The 18,492-nt window shown below is 35.3% G+C and overlaps 1 protein-coding gene across 1 annotated transcript in view; it reads right to left on the bottom strand.

The window, feature by feature from the left end:
* The window catches only part of nphp3 (nephronophthisis 3), a 57,161-nt gene that overhangs the window by 30,149 nt on the left and 8,520 nt on the right, over positions 1-18,492 (bottom strand). Inside the window, exons 3-9 of the mRNA XM_056450115.1 lie at positions 16,709-16,834; positions 16,262-16,412; positions 10,103-10,255; positions 9,895-10,028; positions 8,296-8,456; positions 8,045-8,222; positions 4,332-4,406 (exon numbers count right to left, since the gene is read on the bottom strand). Of these exons, the coding sequence (XP_056306090.1) occupies positions 4,332-4,406; positions 8,045-8,222; positions 8,296-8,456; positions 9,895-10,028; positions 10,103-10,255; positions 16,262-16,412; positions 16,709-16,834 (978 nt within the window). The remainder of the gene's footprint in view (positions 1-4,331; positions 4,407-8,044; positions 8,223-8,295; positions 8,457-9,894; positions 10,029-10,102; positions 10,256-16,261; positions 16,413-16,708; positions 16,835-18,492) is intronic.

Raw genomic sequence — 18,492 nt, 5'->3', positions numbered from 1 at the left:
GAGAGAGAGAGAGAGAGAGAGAGAGAGAGAGAGAGAGAGAGAGAGAGAGAGAGAGAGAGAGAGAGAGAGAGAAACTCAAACAACAACAACAAAAAATGCAGACTTTCTGTACACAGTGGCAGATTAAAAGAAACTGAGAGCCACCTTGACCATAGAGACTGGGAGATACAGAAAAACATGATTGCCACAGGAAGAGTGTACTTGGGACCTAAACAAAATTGAAATCGAGCTGCAGTCTCACAGAATGCACAAATAAGATATTCGGTATATGTGCTTTGTGTTAGCAGTACAGTGTGTGTCTGCCTTCCATAAAATCAGTCAGTGAATTATCTATCCTGTCTCCATGTTTCCCTCATATCACTCATCAATATCAATTTGCTAATATTTTACATTGTACTGTATTTACACAGGGGTGGCATGGTGGCTCAGTGGTTAGCACTGTCACCTCACAGCAGGAAGATTGCATTTCTGTGTGGATGTTCTGCATATTTTTCCCATATTCCCATGGGTTTCCTCTAGGTGCTCTGGTTTCCTTCACAGTCCAAAGACATGTGGTATTGGTGAATTGGATGAACTAATAAATGGCCGTAGTGTATGAGTGCGTGTGAACGTGAGTGTATGGGTGTTTGCTAAATGAAAATAAATAAATGAATGAATGTATTTACATTTTACTTCTTCAGTTTTTACACAATTTCTTTGAAAACAATCAGTATTACAAAGAACTAACATTATTGTATTTTTATTAGGGCTGCCGATCGATAAAAATAATGTAACTAGTTAAATCGCAATCAGGGTCTCTGATTAAGCTAGATTAATCAAAAATTGAAAATATACAGTGATAGACTGCGTATGGTTTTGGTTACTTACTGATGTCCAGTGGTCTCCAATAAGGGCACTGGAAGTACCTCCTGCTAACTGAATCACTTTTTTTAAGCTTTTTCAGTGTTGTGCAGTTCATATGTTCTTGTATATGTAGGCCCATTCCCAATTCTATTTTTGTACCCCTACTCATTCTCTTCCCATCCCCTTGGTCCTTGAAACTGAGTGCGAAGGAGAAGGGTTTTAAAATTTACCCCTAAAAAATGGGACACCCCTACAGCATCTGCACACATCATCGTATGTCATCACGATCTCTTATGAGATCTCATATGAGATCTGCTGCAGTTATTCCAGTTGCATTTATTTTTTTTTGGTATTTATCTTCAGGAAATCACTGAAGGCAACGATATCATGTTAGCACAACAATACAATGTGGCAATAAGCTCGTAACTGTACTGTGAATTCATACCATGTTCATATTCATCTATGTAAACACAAAAAAACAACATTAACATTATACCAGACACTGTAAAAAGCTCATTCTCAGCTACTAGACATTTCTGACAGGTTATTCCAGTGTCATCGAGTGACAGAATGTTGTGGGACTGCTATACAGGAGTTATTATTAGGGACTATAGATTATAGATTTATTTTAGCAGGGTTTTTTAAAAGCATAACGGTATAACACAAACGCTGTTATGAATGTATTAAGACATATGCTTGTTTGTTGATAAAATTCATAATGATGGCAAATAAAAAATACTAATTTGCCCATTGTCTTACCTCCGTGTACAGCCATGCTGCCGTTTTAGAAATTTTCTTACCTCTTGGATTCGTGCGTGGTCCTGAAAAATCTCAGTTTCAAGGGCTATGTATCCCTTAGCCCTACGCCTTCAAGCTAAAGAGAATTGGGACAACCCTACCCCTTCACTTGAATGCGCAAAACGAGGGGTAGGGGTAAGGGGAAGGGCAATATCAAGCCCTGTATTCACGATTTCACACAAATCAGCTGCCTAAAATAAATTATTTTAATTTGCATGGCAAATTAACATGCAATTTAACAGTTGCATAAAAATAATAGGATAAATAACAAAAAGGGATTTGATTAACAAGCAAGTTAAATAAATATAAATAAAATTGAAATGAAAGAGCTAAGGACTGAAACCAGCTTAATTGTTCTTGATTAAACCATGTTACAGTAATGTATATATGTGCACATATGTAATGTCTGAAAAATGAAAGAGTTTTGAGAACTGTTTTGACAGTTCAGAGCCACAGTACAAGCGAAAAGCTAAATACAGAAAATGCGGCATAAATTAATGTGAAGGCTGTCAGATCAGATGTGTGTGTGTGTGTGTGTGTGTGTGTGTGTGTGTGTGTGTGTGTGTGCGTGTGTGTGCGTGTGTGCGCGTGTGTGCGCGTGTGTGTGCGTGTGTGTGCGTGTGTGTGCGCGTGTGTGTGCGTGCGTGCGTGCGTGCGTGTGTGTGTGTGTGTGTGTGTGTGTGTGTGTGTGCGTGTGTGTGTGTGTGTGTGTGCGTGGTGATAGCCCTCATGTGCGCTCGTTGTAATCAATATGAATATGCTGATCAAACTGAACACAATCTTACATCAACAACACAAGGCGAGCAAAATAATCATATTAGATTACAAACAACCCCAAGTGTCGTACGTGTGCATCGCTGCTATTATGTTTACACATGTAATATTTTTCCTGAGGCGACTTAAACCAAAACACACAATAATACTCTGTCAAATCTACAATGATAAGGAATATGGTTACTCACTGAGTTATTAAAGAACAGCAACACCACATGAAGAAAGGACAGACTTTGAAGGAATAAACAATGTGAGGAAGGATCTGTTATAGTGCACTGGACATGTCTGAACAAGTTCCGCCCAGGCATGTGCAAGGCAGGCAGTTCTGTAAAATTATGTAATTTATCGGCTTAAAGATATCGGCCTAATTTTGACATGGACCGTTAACGATAACATTAAAAATAGCATTTATCAGCCAATAACGATATGCCAATATATCGTGCATCCCTTCTTCTTTTCATAATTTATAGGCTTCTACTTTTATAATATTTATATTATATATTTTATATTTTTAACGAATATTTCTGGGTTAGTGTCTGGGTCAAATTTATATCATGGAAGTAACCACATTACCCACTGCTGATTTTTCTATCCCAAACCAGACTGTCAAAAGTTAATTTCATTAGGTAAGTGTGGCTGTTTTCTATGGAGAGAGATTAGACTCAATAATAATTCAAGCAAAAGACACGATGTACACATGCGTAGCCAAATTCACGTACGTAAAATATTTATTTATACTTACAAAAACAATTCACATGCACAAAATAAAAATACATTTTCATAAAATACGTTTCACAAATGCAAAACACCATTTGCAAATATATAAGAGTGTACAAAAAGTTTTGAATGTTTAAAATTCACGAGTTCATCCTGAATGAGAATGTGCAAATCCTCTCTCACGTACGACTCACCCTGAATACGAGTGTGTGCATTTTTGAGACTTTCCTGTCAGCACACACCTCCCACGTGAGTCACTCGTGCCCTGTAGCCAATAAGATGCGAGCTTACTGTTCAACCAATCACAACTCCCTGAGAACTCCCGGGAATGACCGAAGCGCTTCACTGTGCGCACCATTTGCGCAGTCTGACTGAATTAACGGAGATGATCCTCTAAGAAGAGGAATACTCCTCTATTTAGCATGGCAGGTGAAGAGCGGGATGAGCTCTAACACAAGCACTTTTCTATTGAGTTACTGAAAATACACTCAGATTCTACTATAAAAAGCGTATACACAAACTAGTAGGAAACAGTATTGACTTACAGGAGTATCCACCATGTTGGTTAGAGGAACAGACTGCGCAAAAGGAGCGCAGAGTGGTTGACATCGAGTACAGCTCTCATCTGATTGGCTGAGAGGTACGAGTTGCCTGTTTCTGGCAGGAAAGTCTCAAAAATGCACACACTCGTATTCAGGGTGAGTCGTACGTGAGAGAGGATTTGCACATTCTCATTCAGGATGAACTCGTGAATTTTAAACATTCAAAACTTTTTGTACACCCTTATATATTTGCAAATGGTGTTTTGCATTTGTGAAACGTATTTTATGAAAATGTATTTTTATTTTGTGCATGTGAATTGTTTTTGTAAGTATAAATAAATATTTTACGTACGTGAATTTGGCTACGCATGTGTACATCGTGTCTTTTGCGTGAATTATTATTGAGTCTAATCTCTCTCCATAGTTTTCTGTCATTTTGTGTAGGTATAAAACCTTTTCCGTTTCACAGTTAATCATAATACATGTAAGATTTTGGCTGTAAATATTTTAAAGTATTAAGCACTTATGGGGTCAAATGATGCTAGTGTAGTGGCTGATAATACTGAACTTCTGCAGAACTTGCTGAGTTATTTTTATCTATCCTGAGTGAGGTGTATGTGAAAACATTAACAGCATGCTATAAACCACAACCCTCACTTGTTTTATGATTCTTTCCAGCTGAGAGAAGATAAGAGCAGCTCCTTCCTCCACAGACCCAGCATGATCCACTACCTGTAGAAAATAAGAAGTTGAAATAGAGAAACAAACTAAAATCAGCTAATAAACAAGATACAATTAAGATCTAAGGATCAAAAAAGTTGTTCTTTATTGTACTTCAAGGGAAAGTTTTTCTACATTATTTCGTCATAAAAAATAAAAAAATTCATTCTCACTGGTAGCAAACAAAGTTTGGTCACATGTTATTTTGATGGTACGTTTGTTGAATTTAAGTTACACTGCATCCAAATGTCAACTAATTCTAATTAGATTAAAAGTAGACTGTTAGGTTGGGGTTAGTGTAAATTGACATATACTTGCAAAGTTTCTTATAGTCAGTTAAATGTCTGTTGAAGAAGCAGTATCAGCAGATATTAAGCAGACAGTCTACTAATACTCAAATGGACCATTAAAATAAAGTGTTACCCAAGTTTTTTTTTTTTTAAGATTTATAGGATTACAGATGACCAACACAAATTTGATGCTATATAAGAATATAGTTATAATAACATAAATTGTTTTAAGAAATATTAGAATAATAAAAAAAAACTTTATTTGTGTTAAAGAGCCTTTTCTTAAAGGGGCTACGGTATACATACATTTTCATTTTTTGTTTAACTTTTCAATCACCAATGTGTGAACAGCCTGTAACAACACTTTAACTCTCTGGGTTAAATTCTAGGTGTTTCGGGCTTGCAAGTTTTGACCTGCACTGAGATTTGTGTTGTTTCAGTATCTTAAAAACATATTAATGGCTAAAGTGTAATAACACTGTAAAAAGCACAAACTGGGCTGAGATTATTTATTCTCGACTTGAATTGTTCAATTAAAAAAATAGACATTTCAAGCTTTCTATAGATATGTCTATCATGCCTCTTTGTTGAGTTTAAGTTAATTTTAATGACATACTTTTTTTGCGTAGACAATTGTAATAACAAAGCCTCATGGCCGTGGTCGCATTAAAAATAATGAGCTCAGACTGAGAAACTAGAAATAGTGTTAGTTTCATACTGATTACTTTATCAAACAATATTTGTTTTTTTAACATACACCTGCTGCATTAAAATTAGACACTTCAAGCTTTCTTTATATATATCGTTGAAGTCAGAACTATTAGCCCCCCATTGAATTTGTTTTTCTTTTTAAGTATTTCTCAAATGATGTTTAACAGAGCAAGGAAATTTTCACAGTATGTCTGATAATATTTTTTCTTCTGGAGAAACTCTTTATTTGTTTTATTTCGGCTAGAATAAAAGCAGTTTTAATTTTTTTTAAACACCATTTTAAGGACAAAATGATTAGCCCCTTTATAAGATATATATTTTTTCAATAGTCTACAGAACAAACCATCATTATACAATAACTTTCCTAATTACCCTAACCTGCCTAGTTAACCTAATTAACCTAGTTAAGCCTTCAAATGTCGCTTTAAGCTGTATAGAAGAGTCTTGAAAAATATCTAATAAAATATTGTTTGCTGTCATCATGGCAAAGATAAAAGAAATCAGTTATCAAAAATCAGTTATTAAAACTATTATGTTCAGAAATGTGCTGAAAAAAATCTTCTCTCTGTTAAACAGAAGTTGGGGAAAAAAATAAACAAGGGGGCTAATAATTCAGGGGGGATAACAAATCTGACTTCAACTCTATGTCTCATGTCAGTGTGTTTTGTTTTCGTGGAGTTTCAGTGCATTTTACTGACACGTTTTTTTTTAAACAGTTCACGGAGAGACAAAAGAAAGAATGCCTACAAAGATTATTTTCCTTAAATTGCAAAAGCACACACGTTTGTTGTTATTGTGAGTGTACACAAAAAAGTAGACACCTGAAAGTGTAAGTTCTTTTCTGTGTTATCAGGAGAAGACGCCTCAAACCGCATACTGTATACCTAGGGTTAAAAACTAGACTATCCTCAACTTTCTAGGTCTCTCAGGAACCTTTTTTTCAGCAAAGAGCCATTTCAGATTTTTTTTTTAATGAAATGCATTTTTTTTAAAAGAGCCATATGGGCTGTGTGTATATAACACAACCTTTATTTATGTCCATGCACAACAAAAAAATAAACAAATATTACGCATCACAATGTATGAAGAAAGGACAATTTACAGATTTTTTTTTTTTTGCCATCACCACTCATAAATGTTTGAATTACGTGCGTGAGGTTGCCATAGAAATGTAAGTTACTATAGAAATGTAAGAAATATAGCTTGCCCTTTATTGTTGTCAATATTCAAGTTAAACCACAGCACCACATTTGCGCATTGGTTGAAACGTCCTTTTATTGTAAACCAGGTTCTTATCCATTTTGCTGTAGAAAATATGAAGGGAATTGTAATTGTATTTTTAATAGGAAACTGATTTCTAGTGACAGTTATATTTTTAACAATTTTGAAATATTATTAAAGAGAGACAGCTGGAGAGCCACATATTTTTTCCCGAGCCATAGGTTCCCTACCCCAGCTCTAGGTTGTCAATGAAAAATGTAAGATTTTTGAAAAGGATTTCCAAGCTCCTTTTTACTTCTAAGCAAAAAATAATAAATAACTGCAAGTTTGCTACCAGTCAGATGTTAAAAATTAAAGATTGTTAATTTTTTCAAACTGGATTCTTCAGCTAACCAAGGCTGCATTTTTTTGATCAACTTAACACATTAACACAACAGAAACTGCAGTATTATCAAGTATTATTTAAGCTTAGAACTATTTTCTATGTAAATATATCTAATAAGAAATATTTAATATTTAGCTTTTAAAAAAAAAAAAAAACGAATTATTCATCAAGGAAACTTATCAAAACTGAAAGTAAATACTTACCCGATCTATCAAAAGATTGTATTTAAAAATGCTGTTGTGTTGAACTATAGTTCTATTCAAAGAGCACAAAAAATTACATCGACAATAGTAAGTGGTGGCACGGTGGCTCAGTGGTTAGCACTGTCGCCTCACAGCAAGAAGGTCGCTGGTTTGAGTCCCAGCCAGGCCAGTTGATTTTTCTGTGTGGAGTTTGCATGCTCCCCCGTGTTTGCGTGGGTTTGGTGTATGGGTGTTTCCCAATACTGGGTTGTAGCTGGAAGGGTATCTGCTGCATAAAACATATGCTGGATATGTTAATGCAGTTGATTCCGCTGTGGCGATCCCTGATAAATAAAAGGACTAAGCCAAAGAAAAATGAATAAATCAATGATAATAAGAACTATTATAAATGACTGAGTACTAATTTTTCACAATGGAGCATCAAATCATCATATTATAATGATTCCTCAACTAAAATTTGACACTGAACACCAGGGTAATCAGAGACAAAAATTCAGCTTTGAATCATAAAAATTGAAACATTTTATAACATCCTCGTACAGAAAAAACTCATTCTAAATATTCTAACATTAGACACCATTCCAGTTTTATTATTATTTTTTACTTAAAAATATAATAATATTAAAGTAATTTTCTGGCATTGATAATAAAAAGATCCGTTACAAATGACTAAGAAACAATTGATTCAAATATAGAATCAAATCATGATTTTATAATGATTCCTCAATTTAAATTTGACACTGAACACCAGAGTAATCATAGCCAAAAATTCAGCTTCCAATCATAAAAATAAATACATTTTAAAACCTAACCTTAAAACTATGGAAAATTTCCTTCTACCTTAAGTTTGGCACTTCTGTCAGCCTTGTTAACTCTCTCTAGCAGGTCTCTGGTGGCTGGACTGAGGGTAGACACCTCTTCTTTTTCACCTTTTCTGTCGCCGGTTCGCAAGTACAGTAAGAGAGGTCGAGCATCTGGGGTCTTCACAAACGCTTCCTCAACATCCTCCACAACACAACTAAGAGAGCAGAAAGGATACATTCATAATAACACAATTACATGATAAAATGTGTGAGAAGACAGGCCGTCACCTGGATACTGAGGACTTGAGAAGCAGCACACACACAGAGCTCCTCTCCATCTCTTGTCTGCGTTCAGCAGCAAACACAGCAGCCTTTTCCTCAGGAAATGACACGTTCAGGTAAAAATGACCCAAACCTTCACAAAACCTCTGAAGCCTTAAAGAATAAGTCTAAAAGAGAGGGACATATGGATGGACAGAGCTAAAATATGAAAATTGGTTTAAGTGATTTTATTTGACTTCAGGTATCCTAAAACTTACACTTTCCGATCACCAAATTCGTCATTATAAGATAAATAATGTGAGTAATTATTTGCAACAAAATAAAAACTTTTTAAAAAGGTTTAACATTTGACATCAAAGAAGAATAACGAAACCAGCTATATCATTTTGATTTGTATTTTTACCCTGAAACAATATTAAAGTTAAAATAATATATATATATATATATATATATATATATATATATATATATATATATATATATATATATAAATAAAACAAGCGGAATATATAACAAGAGGAAGATGCACGTGCGGACCTGGGTTATATAGCAGCAGCGCTACATCACAAGAGCAAATTGCAGTGTTGGACATTTTTCTTACCATTTTTCATCTGTTTTAACTTTTTTTTATAAAGCTGCTTCTGACCATTACATGTATACAACATCCTTAATTTATTATCTTAGGTAAGGTGAGATAGGCCCAAGGTGTTTTTTTACATGCATTTTTTATTTCTCTTTGCTATTTGGGCTTATTTGAACCTAATTAGAATAAAAATCTAAGTTTCATCTTTTGATATGATGTACTTTTAGAGAAAAATGATGTACAAATATGTGGACTCATGGTCTTAATTTACATAAAACACTTTTTCCTGAATTTTTTTATGCATATATAACAGATTTTTATTTATTTATTTTTTTTAACTTGCTTTGACTATCAGAGAGTAAAAACAACAAATTTTCCCCATTTTGGACAGTTAAAAATAGGGTTTGCGCGGCTCTTGGTCCCATCTACACTCGTCAGTGATACCAAGCCGACCAATCACAGAGATTGCACTACGCAGCTTTTTTTTTCCTGGAAAAAAATCTTTAAAAACTATAATAATAATTTAAATGTATGCACAACAGTCTGTCCAGGTCAGTGTCCTCACTATTTATGGACTATAAATACAGAGATACCATTTAAACTAATTTTATTGTAAGGACGATAATTAAACCATATTGGTAAATAGAGTTATAAATAGAGTTTTGTTAAAAGTTCTACTGAGATAGAATATAGCTTATAGAAAAAGTATAGATAGATTATAGCATAACATGGACATAGGAAAATTAAGACCTGTTTACAATTATTTAAGACCTACACGACAAAATTTCAGTGAATTTAAGACTTTTTAAGGCCTAAAATTTGGATTTTGAAATGTAAGACTTTTCAAAACCCTGCGGACACCATGAAAACACTTTAGCCCAAACGAATTAAAGTGATTTTTCTTTATTAGTTAATGTCTATTTTATCATTTGTAACATGATCAGTAAAAACTATTTATGGCATCAAGTCTATGGTCATCGGCAAAAATGTGGCTAAATGTTATTGTGAATCAGTGTGTAAACCTGAATAAAAGTCTGCAGCTCTGCTTTGGTTTCGTGTGTGTATATGAGGTAGCAGCGGACTGTGTTACTCCACAGAGACTGAGAGACGTGAGGAGAAACCTGCAGAAGACTGGCCACCGCTGCATCCCAATCATCTGAAACACACACTCACAAACATCAACACACTTACATTTACGCATAGAGACAAAAACAAACAGATATAACTTACCTCTGCTGACATTAGCAAATGGCCCCTCCACGTCAATAAGACTGTGAGCGAATTCCGGACCCCTGTGTGTCTGCTGTAACTGCATCATACTGCCCATGGATGGCTCGCTGCCCAACACACCACCACTCCAGTATTCACACTGAGTTCCTGCGGCTACACACACAGTAGACACAAGGGATGAAATTTTTTTAAAACTCAGCATTTACTGTTCAACAAAGCGACAATCCAAAAGTTTATGAAATGATGCTTAAATTGCACTACAGTGGAAACCATGCAATCTTTTTGTAAAAACTGTAAAATATATTAAATTCATTTATTTATTTGTATTTATTTATAGATAAATTAATCAACTGATTAATAACTTTTAAACAGATAGAAATAGATCATCATACAAATTATATAAAAAAGCTAGATGAATGAATAAACTTAAACTTCATAAACAAACATACCTACAGTCTTATGCAAAAGTTTGGGCACCCCTCTGTGGCTGCATAATAATGTGCTCTTTTTTTTTTTTTTTTTTTTTTTTTATAAGAGAAGATTGCAGTGAAATTTCATTCGGTTTCCAGTGAAAGCTAGATAATGCCATGAATTTTTTCAGACAGAAATGCGTAGTGTAGCAGTATTAAGATGTGTAAAATTTAATTGAAACTGAAAAATAGGCTGTGAAAAAGTTCTTTTGTGTGGATTTCAAAAACCTGTAGTCACTTAATTCTGATTGATTATAACAAAACATTGATTTGAGTGAACTAGAAAATAGCAACACGGGAACCTCAAAAGAACTTCCTAATGACCTAAACACTAGGATTATTCCCCAACATGAATTAGGAGAAGAATGCAAAAAGCTATCACAAAGGTTTAAAGTCTCTATCACAACAGTCAGAAATATAGTTAGAAAATGGAAGGCAATAAGAATATTTCTTGTGGAGGAAAGATGTGCTGGACCAAGAAAAATATCTGAAAGGCAAAGGTGAATAATGGTTAGAATGGTCACAGACAGACCACAAACCATCTCCAAAGAGCTCCAGGAACATCTTGCTGCTGATAATTTCATTGTACATCATTCCATAGTCCAGTGCACTCTTCACAAAGAAAGCTCAATGGAAGGTGATGCAGAAAAAGCTTTTTCTGCATTCTGCCAACAAGCAGAGTCACACGAGGTGTGCAAAGGCTCATCTAGACAAGCCTGAATCATTTTGGAAAAATATACTGTGGACCGATGCCACAACCACAGGCGCTTTGCATGGCAGAAGAAGAAGAACTTGCTCCCTACTGTAAAATATGGTGGAGGGTCCATCATGCTGTGTGGATGTGGGGCAAGCACAGGTACTGGAAACCTTGTCAGAGTTGAAGGTCGCTTAAAGAGGTCAAGAAGCTAAAGTTACACAAGGGTTGGATGTTTCAGCAAGACAATGACCTAAAGCACAGCTCCAGATCTACCAAGGGATCCATGTGATACGCATGCAGACACGATACAAATGATCTAGAATGGCCATCCCAGTCCCCAGACTTGAACATCATCGAAAGCCTATAGGTTGATTTGAAAAGGGCCGTTCACACTCGGCACCCATCAAACCTGACTGAACTGGAGAAATTGTCATGGAAGAATGGCCTAAAATGCCTTCAGCAAGAATTCAGGGACTTATCCTTGACTGTAAGAAGTGTCTACAGGCTGTTATTTCAGCAAAAGGTGTCTCTGTACAAAAGATTAATGTTATAATTTTTCTGTAGGGGTGCTCACATTTTTGCACCTGTCTGTTTTTGTTATGACTTAACTTGCATTGCATCTGTTGATTAAATAAATGTTATCTCAGAACTGAAATGTTGTATAAAATATATCTAAATCAATTTGCTGATTTGAAAGGCCAGCAGGCTATGACTTGCAATTATGAAAATTATCAGGGGCGGCCAAACTTTTGCATAACAGGATGTACACACAAAATTCTAAATCATCAATAACACAGAAATAAATGAACTAACAAGATAAATAAATCATACTCAATAGACAAATAAACAAATAAAAATATATATCAAATAAAAGATTAAAATATTTGAAAGATTAATACTTTTAATATATTATATTCTATTATATACACAGACATGTATAAATAGCCAAGTAACTGAAAATGTAAAAAGAAAAATTTGTAAATTAATTAACAAAAAAACAACAACAATGAAGCACGAACAATTAAGAGCTATTAAAATATGACCACCCCCAATAACCTTTAGCCCACAAAACAGCTGAGGTATCAATAGGTTTCCTATGTAGGTGATCTTCTACCACAATATCAACAGCACTTCCTCAATTTTGTGTACATTGCTGAACGGTGGTGACATAGCATGAACCCATTTTTCTAATCCCCAAATGTTTAATTGGGTTCTGTCATTAATGAAAATTCACCAGCATGTTCCTCAAACCACTCCTTGACAATTCTGGTAGTGTGACATCTCCCACAGCATAATACTGTCAGTGCTGACAAATGTCCACCCAGAGGTGCACTGGGGTGTCATAGCCTTTGTTGATAAATAAAATTTGTGTTGGAATATTTAGCCAATTTCATGCGTGTTCAATAAAAAGTTCAGGACAGGATTTTGTTTAATGCAAAAGTATTATTCATGTTTTAGATCTAATCAACGAATGATTCATTTCATAGCTCTGGATCATGTCTGTCCTATTCGTTACACCAATACAATACAAGAATTACATTCGGGCTGTTCGCAACAACTCTGCACTTCCCTAACTCCAGTATTTATACACAACTGATATTAAAAGGTGAAGTTTTGGTGGAATTCGTCACTTGTCAATCATTATGCAGGACTCCAGAGGCTGCACCCAAACATACTTCCTCTTTTTCTACAAACTGTCTGCACTGTCTGAGTTAAAAGCATAAAACTTCTCAACTGCAAATATTCTGTCTTAGCTTCAACCCATCTCTGCTCACAGAAAGTTTAGCTGCAGAGCTAAAGTTAAGTTTAAACATTAAGACCTCTGCATTTCCATCAGCTCTATCTACTTCTGCAAAAACGTTTCATTAGAATGCAAAGAATATCCCACTCAGAGAAGTTACTGTTTAATGAGAAGTAAAAGAGACAAAAGTAAAAAAATAATAATAATTCCGTTTTTTCCAACATTAGCATCCTTAGCCATCAATGTGATACATCAGTAATCATGATTTATCTAGGACACTTTCTTATAATCATTTATGGTCTAATTTCAGTAACCATTTCATGACTTTCTTGTGATTACATACAGTTAGCATTGGAGGCCAGCTGGGCCTGGGTGTATATAGGCCCAAACACAGAAGACTTTGTCAAGATTTGTCACCCTGTAGTCACCAATGTGCAACAATCAGTCTCCACTCCACTCGGCCATCAATGAGCAGGACTCAACACAAGGCTGGATGACGACTTTTGATAAGTACTCATTACTGCTCAAGAATATCTCACAAGACACTCCATTTCCTCTAAGTTCTGAAATGCAGTGCCATTCCAATTCATCCTTCATTAAACTCCACTAAATTGACAGCTTGTTTTGGTAAATACAATCGCACTGTGGCACAACTTGCCCAGAGTGCTCATTGCTAAGCCCAAAAGAAAACAGAGTGCGCAGAAATCTGCAAATGTTTTTAGCCCATCATTGAGTCTATTTATTTACTTATGGAAATTTATGTAAATATATATTTATTCAGTTTTTATATTAGTTTCAGCAATATTATTGCATAATATGTAAACATTTATATAATATTTTTACAATACTGTTTGGAAAGTAATACTTTCTCTGTCTTTTAGTAGATATATTTTACGAAAAACTTACTTTGTTTACCAAACAAATCTAATTGGATTTGCATTGTAAACATTAAATGCAAGTTAAAAAGTTATTATAATTTTATTTATTATGTTAAGTTTTTAGTTTCTATACTCTCAAAATCATTTTGCATGAATCAGATGAAGATTTGAAGAAAAATCATAAAAAAACGTACATAGATTCTGTATGGCCCTGCTCAAGGCCGTGCACAGGGGGTGGCCCGGTGGCTAGAGCCACTGCCCCTTTGCCCTCATTGGCTGAGGTGCCCCTCGTGCTCAATCAACCAACAGATCCTAGAAGGCCGCAGCCCTGCAGAGTTCAGTTCCAGCTCTGCTTCAACACACCTACCTATAGGTAGGCCAACACATAATCTGCGCACGCAGAATTCCGCAGATTTTTAGCTTATCATTAATTCTGTTTATTTACTTGAGTAAATGTGTGTAAATTTATATTTATTCAGTTTTTAAATTAATTACAGTAACAGTATTGATTAATATAAAAATGTTCATCTGATTTATGTACAATGCAGTTTGTACAGTAATATTTTCTGTCTTTTAGTAGATATATTATTTGAGAGACTTGCTTTATTTACCAAATAAAGTGAATCTAATTGTATTTGCATTTTAAACATTAAATAAAAGTTAATAAGATATTTTTTTTTATTTCACATATTAAGGTTTTAGTTATGATGCTCCCAAAATAATTCCACAGAAATCCACAGATTTTTACCAAAATTCTCAGCAGAAATAGCAAAAAACATCAGCAGATTCCATCTGGCCCTACCTATAGGTATCAAACAAGCCTAAAGCACTCAATTAGTTTGATCAGGTGTGTTTAATTAGGGTTGGAACTAAACTGTGCAAAGCTGTGGCCCTCTAGGAACTGAGCTTAACATCTGTGCTTTCAAGTCTCTCCAGATAAAAATAGTTGTTTTTGAGCACTGATCCCATTCTGCTTGCCAATATGAAGCATGTTTTCTTTGAGCAGGTAAAAATAAAAGGTTCCATTCATATATCTAACTGCTTTTATGACGAAACTGTATAAATGTGAGGTAAAACGGAAAATTGATCATAATATCTAACTGAACTGAATCGATGATATGATAGCTGTCAGAGTCAAAACGGACCATGAGAGCAGTGTAGGTTCACATCCCATTCACAGCACACATTCTTACTAGCATGCACTAAACTGAAGGAGAGTTTACAACACAAACAGAGAAAAAAAAGTTCTACTTCCTCTTCCAAAGAAAAGGGAGTCTGTGTCAGTAATCTACACCATTTGACATGCAGGTGCTCTGGCAGTAAAACTGAAACATTTTACAGTATTGAGAAATACATGAGAAATGTGCATGTGAAGGGACATATGATGGAAATTCAAGAGAAGCAATTGAACAACTAATTACTGCTTATTCTGTAGGATTTTTTAGTTGAAAACAAACCATCATTTTATCCCTCTTTTTTTCACAAAATAAAATAGTAAGTTAAATAAATAATCCATTCATTCAATTTCTTTTCGGCTTAGTCCTTTTATTTATCAGGGGTCGCCACAGTGGAATGAACTACCAACTTCAAGCCGCAACCTAGCACTGAGAAACACCCATACACTCTTGGATTCACACACATACACTACGGCCAATTTAGCTTATTCAGTTCACCTATACCGAATGTCTTTGGACTGTGGGGGAGCACCCAGAAGAAACCCACGTGAACACAAGGAGAACATGCAAACTCCACACAGAAATGCCAACTGACCCAGCCGGGGCTCGAACCAGCGACCTTCTTGCTGTGAGGCTAAATGAATAATAATAATAATAATAATAATAATAATAATAATAAATACTTTAACCAAGTTTAATATTTTCCTCAATATAAAATGCTCCTAATATTCTGATGGCTTAATTTTAATATTCTGATGGCTTAAAACAGTAAATAACAGATCAAAATGAACATACAGTATTTGGCGTGCTGTCCAGGGAGAGGGCTCAGAGGCCGGAAAGATGTGTGAGCTCAGGGTATTCTCTTTATCAAGAGAGACTGAGAGGAGCTCAGCATCTAGCCCGATCCCAGAAAGCTCCCCCTCCCTGTGCTTGGAATGGATCTGGTTAAAGGTGAGGAGTTGGGATGCAAAGTCAATAAGATGACTGAGGTAGGATAAGCTTGGTTATTTATGGAAATTCTCTTTGATTCTGATTGGATGATTAGTGTGATTGCTGATAGAGAATCCGTTGTGTTTACTAATCTGTGTGTGCTTCTCCCCAAATTAGTTTTAAAAACGTCACATGTAGAAAATAATGAACATCAGTTTTGGCCACTGCTGTAGTTGTACTCGTGAAAATGTGTCTGTCAGATTCTTACTAGTAACAGTGGTGTGGTTGTCATCTGAATCAGAGTCTGCTGGGTCATAAATCTGAATGCCTTGCGCCTGCAGCTGTTGAAGTTTTGACTCCAGATCTCGTTTTGCCCGCAGCAAATCCTGAATCTCTTTTTCTTTAGTTTCACGGAATATCTGAAGGTTGAAAAAGTACAGCATGATTAGCCTTCCTGTAAATTTTCTCTTCTTTTTTAAATAATTCTTTTTTTTTTTCATAACAATTCTGACTTCAACTGTATATGCTATCTTAGCAGGGCAGAGATAAAAATTTATGACATAAAGGTGAGGTAAAGAAGGCACTGAAATGTAATCTAAAAAAAACAACTACAGGTTTAAAAGAAATGACAAAGGTTTACAGAAAAGGAAGTAGAGGGGGGAGGTTAAGAATTATGCAAGGTAAAAATGTTCAATGAGTCAGCTGAGACTCATACCTTAAACTGACGTTTAACCTTGTCTCTGTCATGTTCAAAAGTGGCAGCTCTTTCCATGGCTTGGTATTTTGCTTCCAAGGCACTTTCTTTCTCTCTAAGAATCTTCTGGTAAGTCTTCTGAAGAGCCTGACAACCAGAGAAACCAAGAATCAGTAAAACAATAATATTCTAACATAAAAAACTGGAGAAAGAAACAATGTTAAAGGCATAACTCAGTCAAAAATGAAATTCTGTCATCATTTACTGATCCTACACTTGTTTGAGCTTCTTTCTTGGGAAGATACAGTGCATCCGGAAAGCATTGATAGCACTTCACTTTTTTTACATTTTTTTATGTTACAGCCTTATACCAAAATGGATTAATTTCATTTATTTCCTCAAAATTCTACACACAATAGCCCATAATGACAATGTGAAAAAAAAAATGTAAAAATCTGGAGGAAGAAAAAAAAAAAAAAAAAAAACAATAAATAAATCACATGTGCATAAGTATTCACAGCCTTTGCCGTAAAGCTCTAAATTGAGCTCAGGTAAATTCTGTTTCCACTGATCATTCTTGAGATGTTTCAGCAGCTTAAGTGGAGTTCACCTGTGGTAAATATATAGACCTGTCTATATAAGGTCCCAGGGTTGATAGTGCATGTCAAAGCACAAAACAAGCATGAAGACAAAGGAATTGTCTGTAGACATTTGAGACAGGATTGTCTCGAGGCACAAGGCTGGGGAAGGTTACAGAAAAATTCTGCTACTCTGAAAGTTCCAAAAAACACAGTAGCATTCCCCGCCTGGAATTTGTCAAAAGGCATCTGAAGGACTCTCAGACCATAAGAAACAAAATTCTCTGGTCTGATGAGACTAAAATTGAACTGTTAGGAGCGAATGCCAGGCATTACGTTTGGAGAAAACCAGGCAACACTCATCCCCAGGCTACAGTAAAGCACGGTGGTGGCAGCATCATGCTGTGGGGATGTTTTTCAGCAGCAGGAACTGGAAAACTAGGCAGGATAGAGGGAAAGGCACAGATGTACAGAGACGTCCTGAATGAAAACCTGCTTCAGAGTGCTCTTCACCTCAGACTGGGGCGACGGTTCATCTTCCAGCAGAACAATGACCCAAAGCACACCGCCAAAATATCAATGGAGTGGTTTCACAACAACTCTGTGAATGTCCTTGAGTGGCCCAGCCAGAGCCCAGACCTAAATCCTATTGAACATCTCTGGAGAGATCTTAAAATGGCTGTACACCATCGCTTCCCATCCAACCTGATAGAACTTGAGATGTACTGCAAAGAGGAATGGGCAAAAATTCCCAAAGAGAGGTGTGCCAAGCTTGTGGCATCATATTCAAAAAGACTTGAGGCTGTAATTGCTGACAAAGGTGCATCAACAAAGTATTGAGCATAAGCTGTGAATACTTACGTACATTTCAGTTTTTTTATTTTTAAGTGTTATTTTTTTATTTTATTTATTTATTTTTTATTTTGCCATTGTCATTATGGGGTATTGTGTGAAGAATTTTGAGGAAATAAATTAATTTAATCAATTTTGCCATAAGGCTGTAACATAAAAAAATGTGGAAAAAGTGAAGCGTTATAAATACTTTCTGGATGAACTGTATCTTGAGATTTTGAATGCTGAAACCATATTTTTTTCAACTATTTCTAACCTAATTATCTTCTTTTGTGTTAAACAGAAAAAATAAATTAATTTACATTTGGTTCATGAGTTAAGATAAAAAACATACAGCGCATGAATAATTAATTTGCTGATATTCTGGTATTTTAC

The sequence above is a fragment of the Danio aesculapii genome, chromosome 24, assembly GCF_903798145.1.
Source record: "Danio aesculapii chromosome 24, fDanAes4.1, whole genome shotgun sequence".
Classification (NCBI taxonomy): Eukaryota; Metazoa; Chordata; class Actinopteri; order Cypriniformes; family Danionidae; genus Danio; species Danio aesculapii.
The sequence above is the reverse complement of the archived record's forward strand: the minus strand, read 5'-3'. Positions and strand labels throughout refer to the sequence as shown.